Consider the following 6,000-nt stretch of genomic DNA (forward strand, 5'->3'; position numbering starts at 1 on the left):
ATTGAGCAAAAGCTGTGAATACTTATGTACATGTGCTTTCTCAATTTTTTTATTTTTAATAAATTTGCATAAACCTCATGTAAACTTTTTTCACGTTGTCATTGTGGGGTGTTGTGTGTAGAATTCTGAGGGAAAAAAATGAATTTAATCCATTTTGGAATAAGGCTGTAACATAACAAAATGTGGAAAAAGTGATGCGCTGTGAATACTTTCCGGATGCACTGTAGGTCTCCAGATACAGAGTGGATATCTTAGAAGCTTCTTGCACTAATATTTACTATCATCCAAGAGCCCTAAACAACATAACAAAATGCATAATTTTCTGGTAAAAAATTTAATTGTAAGCGGACAGACACCTTGCTAAAATCAACTTTCCTTGACATTTTGAACATCACAGAATTAGAATACCAACATAACTTGATAATAAATATTTGACCTTGTCACCAAACTCTTATTTATATGGAAGTAAAACTACCCTTTTCTTTCCCCCAGTGAGTGCAGAATCCAGAGAGATGTCAGTGCTACCAAATTTTAAGCAGGGTATATTTAATATATGAAAAGGTGTTGCTGCTTTAAACAAGTCCATTTGTAAAATAACATTTCTTGAGGAAGATTTTTTCTAATACGTTTGATATTTTCACATCTACTTTTTTTTTTTTTTTGACTATGACATCTTAATGGTTCTATTTTTTTTCCAGAAATGCATATTCTTACTGTGTTTTTTAATTTAATTTGTAGTGTTCCACTGGCAAGCCACAATAATGGGACCAGTAAGTGAGAGTTTTATCAGTTTTATGTAATTCATATGATTGAGTGTGTTTTCTTTTTTCTCCTTAAGAGTAAGGATTAAGAATTTTATTTACTTAATCCCTGATCGAATTTCTGAAATCCAACATGTAAATATTTAATGTACTAAAAATGAACATTTAATGCAACTTTATATGACACTCATTCTTAAGTGTTTGTATGGTAGTAAATTATCCTTTCATAATGAGTATGTTTTGTTGCCCCACGTTATGTGAGCAAAGCTTTTATGAAGTAGATATCTGCAACATTCACGCAATTGCCAAATCTTAAGTTCTGAGTATTGAAACATCTTAAAATTTAGCCCTTTGGGATATCCACTGTCACAGTTACCTTTTCACATTAAACAGGTGTGTGTTGCTGTTATGAAATATTTAATACATTTTTAATGATGAATTGAATAGCCAGAAAAAGACAGACTGTGATTACCCAACACATAGTATGGTTTGTGTGCCAATCTTTTTTTTCCTTTTTCCTCCTTTACAGAATGACAGTCCTTACCAGGGCGGTGTTTTTTTCTTGACAATTCATTTTCCAACAGATTATCCTTTCAAGCCACCAAAGGTGAGGTTTATAGGTAGCTTCTGCTCTTTTATATTCATCTTCCTACATCTTAAGCAGTTTTCTCTCTCGTCATAGGTTGCATTTACAACAAGAATCTACCATCCAAATATCAACAGCAATGGCAGCATTTGTCTCGATATTCTGCGATCGCAATGGTCACCCGCATTAACCATCTCAAAAGGTAAAGCATGTAACATCATTTAGAGGTAAATGTCTTCACATAACAGCAAGCCTCATTTCTTGTACATCCTGATTTGGTAATGGAGACAGAATACATTAATTACCAATTAGGTGGTGTTCATAGAAGAATTTGTGTTGTAGTAGAGGTGGGACTATTCTTCTGTAATTGTTTGTTTTATTTTCTCTCTCATGGTTTATTTTTGTTTTAAATTTTTTTTAATTTATGTAACCTGTCCACCTCCCCCAAAAAGTATTGAATTTGTAGTTCATAGCAGTACAAGCGTTGCAACACAGAAATTTAGCTTAATTCCTAATTTAATTATTTATAAGTTAATGTAGTTTTGTCCATTGTCTATAAATAGCACATCACACAAAGCACTGCTTTGCTGGTGCCCCACATGCTAAGATATCTGGGTTAAAGCTTGGAAAGTAAAAAGCAATTTCTTGGGGCTTTCCTAAGGTAATTGTTGTTGAACATGGCCTTGATCATTTTAAATTGCTGCCTTGGTTCCTTAAATAAGAATAAAGTGAAATGCAGCCATATAGAGAGTGTATTAAATAAAGTGATATACACACTTGCTAACTGTAAAAAGTGAAGGATTACGATGATGCCACAGTCAGTCTTATAACAAGTCGATTTTTGCCATTATAATCTGGGATGAGAAACCCTAACTTGGTGCTTGTCCCTGTATCGCTAGAACAATTGTCTACTACCATTACATTAGTCAATTCCATTGATATCTTGTAGGTTCTTCAGTAATGTTACCACTGTAGATGCTAAGCTGTACCATACTTGGTCTTTAATATCCAACAAAACTAAGAGAAATATAAATCACTGGGCTTTGACCAGCCAGCTGTCACGCAAAAGATTCCTTACTCTTTTGTTTTACTCCCTCCTTCTCCTTTCTCCCTCAGTTTCTCTTATATTGTCTGCCCTTTCAAGCAGAATTCCTGCCTCCCTTGTGGTTACATTGGTGAAGAAAGAGTCCTCAGAGGTACAGTGCAGCAGTGACTACACAGTTTAAAGCACAGGGAGGATAAAAACTCAATAGGTGTGGCATCACTGCATCCCATACCATTGCTAAATTTGAGAAGGTTGCTTTCTTTTTGTTTTTATGTTTATTCTTGCATCTGACTCGCAGTATACACACAAGTATGAAGGAGGATATTTGGTTCTGTTTACATTTAAGATTTTCATCTTTTGCATTCTCTGTTAAGCTTCCATGTTCAATTTCCCTTCCCCTTCTCATGTATAAAAGTAATTTAAGAATGTTTGATTATATTGGTGTGCATGGAGGGAATCTTGCAATATGATAAAATTTACTGTATATTTTTGATTAACTTTTCTGATATTATTACTTATAAAACTAACTCAGTTTTTTTTTTTAAGTTACAAAAATACAGATGCATTTTATTAAGAAAAAAAATTCTGATTCTTTTTAGCTGATGTATTTAAGGCCTGTAATGGAGGTGGCTTGCTAAACCTGCCAGTGACTCACTGTGAGATTCACCTACAACTGTCTCAATATAGAATATTAAGTACATAAATAGTTTTTATAATTTGTATATTGCTTAGAACAAAAGCACTACATATATAAAGTCTTAATTTCCTTTTTCTTACAGTTCTTTTGTCAATTTGTTCACTGTTGTGTGATCCAAATCCAGATGACCCATTAGTTCCTGAAATAGCACGTATCTACAAAACAGACAGAGAAAAGTAAGTAAACTATTTTTAGATGAATTAATAAAAAAAGTTATTTAGAAACAGGTAATTGAAAATAATTGGGAAAGAAATATTTGTTATTGTGTGTTTAACCTTTAACAAAGCTAGTTTATACCTTTTATGTTTAATAATGAGGTGAGGTTAGGTATCATGTTCTGCTTTAATTTGAAAACTAACTTTTACCCATAAAAGATTAAAAAAAGAAAGTTGATTCTTTACAACTGAGATAATGAACAGGCTAATTACTGTCATTTTGTGTTAATTTAAGCACAATCATTAAGCCTAATTGAAAGTTTTTATGTGATGTAAAGAATGTAACGATTGTTTTATATCTCTTTCTTTCAATGAACTGCAGCAAAGTCACAGGATGTCTTTTAATATGGCACTTTTTAAACTGTTGGCTTTAACAGCTTAAAATCAGTAGGGGTATTTGATTTCATTTATTAATGTCTATCTAATAACAAAATGGGTGTGTTGATGCCCACCTCCCTTTTACAATTACCAGACATTACAGAAAAGCCAAAATTGACAACATTGACCCTTGGTAATGGTTAAATATTGTTACAGTGCTAAGGTACATGGTAAATATTTTCTATTTGGGAAAAAATATATATTTTTTTGTTTACTGTATCCCATAATTATCAGTTCAATTCAGTTTGTTTTTGTATAGTGCTCTTCACTGAGTGAAGCCTCAGTGCTCTGAACACTTTCACTTTTCACCTCGTAAAACAATATGGTAGTATCTTTTGTATGTTACCATAATGAAAAATGTTAAGTTATGATATAATTTGGTCATATAAATGGTAATTGATAGAATAATTGATTTATTCTTCATATTCATTGTTATACAAAATGTTTTAGATTTAAAAATAGCATAAAATCAGGACTCAAACCATAATGTCACTCACTTGAAGTCAGATATGCTATCTGTGCTATTCTGCCACCACTGATATTGAACTTTCCCATTATCAAACATTGTGCCTGTTTCTTTTTTACTTTCTCGTATATGACGTATAGGGAAAGTATTGGAATCCTCCAAAAATTCTGTTTCGAGATTTTGATGAATCTCAACATTTTAGACCTCCCTGAGTCCAAAAATACCACTTTTGGAATTATGTCTGTGTCTCTGTCTTTGTGTGTATGTGTAAACGCGATCAGTTGAGTACGCTTTCGATTAGGTCAACCAAATTTTGCATACCAGTATTAGGTACAAAATGTAGATTTCTGTCAACTTTTGGGCAATTTGTTACCTCGAAGTGGTACTTTACCATTCATACAGCTGCAGATTTATTCAACTTTACTTTTGTAATAATTGTTCAATATATTATTTGATTTGTTGTTGATGGTTCTTTAATGTACATAATAACAATATAATCATTGTCTTGCAGTTTAATCCTCAAATATCTTTCCCCATATCTCAGAATACAAGAAAGTCTAGGGGAGACCACTCACGATTTTTATTTATTTTTTATTTAAACATTTTACTTTTTGTTGAGGTTGGATTTTTGTAGGCCTCTGGGTCCTGAGATTGCCATATAGTCAATGTATTTTTGCTTGATCTTTGGAAAACAGTATTGAAGATTAACACAAAGATTTGAGATTTAATGTTGATCAGGGTTCTGAAGTTAAAATGCAGGGAGAAGTGAATAAATTTATATATCTTGAATCATTTGTAGCCTAAGTTGGAAAATTAGATGCAGAAATAATCCATAATAGTGCAGTGTAGATGGAATTATTGGAGGAATGTATCAGAAGTATTGTTTGATCGAAGAGTTAAGGCAAAGGTTAAAGGTACAGTTTTTAAGACGGTGGTGAGACCAGCAATGATGTATGGAGCTGAGACATAGTTAAGGGAGCACAGGGGATGGAGTTGGATGTGGTAGAATTGAGAGTGTTGAAATGAATTTGTGTAGTTACAAAAATGGACAGAATAAGAAATGAGATAATCACAAGTACAACAAAAGTGGGAGATACTACAACCTACTTTCCTATACTTTCATAGGTATTAGGACATGTAAATAGGAGTGACAAATATATTGGCAAACGAGTGATAGAAGTACAGGAGAACCGAAGGCAAGGTTGGCCAAAGCGAAGGTGAAAAGATAAAAGAAGATTTGAACCAAAGGGTTTGACTGTGCATTAGGTGCAGGTTTAGAGCTGGGTTGATCAGGCACATCAGCTCCACATAAAAGTAGGAAACGATGAAGAAATGTCAGGAATATGTAGCCTTATTTTATATACAGTGGATCAATATTTTATATAGCTGCATGTATGTATACCGTATTGTGCAAACATTTGGGCCCCTCTAACTGTCTAAAACATTTTTGTGATCTATTTTTACTGCTTCTTCCTTAGATCATCTATATATTAGACTACCTTAACATTCTTTTTTAAAAATGAAACTTTTTTTTATGTAATTAATAAAATGTGTAATTAAAAGTAAAGTTAAAGGTGCACTCATGCAATTATCAGTATGATAGTGTTGTTAGTGAACAGGCATTAAGTATTCTTATGATCTTGTGGTAAAAACTGAATCTTCGAAACTGCTGGTTCACATTCTAATGGTTCTGTATAGTCTTTCAGAGAGGTGGGAAAATATTGCGGAGCATGCACTGGTACAGCTTGTTACTGCACGCAACAAAACAGCTTGGGATCCCATTTGGCAAACCCTCCAGACAGATACACAGTACAATCCCACCCTCCGGAAATGACCATCTGTCTGCTGCAGA

The 6,000-nt window shown here is 33.2% G+C and overlaps 1 protein-coding gene across 2 annotated transcripts in view; it reads left to right on the forward strand.

Moving 5' to 3' along the window:
- Nucleotides 1-6,000, forward strand: part of ube2d2 (ubiquitin-conjugating enzyme E2D 2 (UBC4/5 homolog, yeast)) — a 56,698-nt gene that overhangs the window by 45,407 nt on the left and 5,291 nt on the right. Inside the window, exons 3-7 of one of the 2 annotated variants that reach the window (XM_039773986.1) lie at nucleotides 739-770; nucleotides 1,291-1,368; nucleotides 1,444-1,549; nucleotides 3,172-3,265; nucleotides 5,162-5,164. In XM_039773986.1, coding sequence (XP_039629920.1) covers nucleotides 739-770; nucleotides 1,291-1,368; nucleotides 1,444-1,549; nucleotides 3,172-3,265; nucleotides 5,162-5,164 — 313 coding nt within the window. The remainder of the gene's footprint in view (nucleotides 1-738; nucleotides 771-1,290; nucleotides 1,369-1,443; nucleotides 1,550-3,171; nucleotides 3,266-5,161; nucleotides 5,165-6,000) is intronic. The other variant, XM_039773987.1, reaches the window with a different exon arrangement.

This window comes from Polypterus senegalus, chromosome 13 (genome assembly GCF_016835505.1).
Source record: "Polypterus senegalus isolate Bchr_013 chromosome 13, ASM1683550v1, whole genome shotgun sequence".
NCBI lineage: Eukaryota > Metazoa > Chordata > Cladistia > Polypteriformes > Polypteridae > Polypterus > Polypterus senegalus.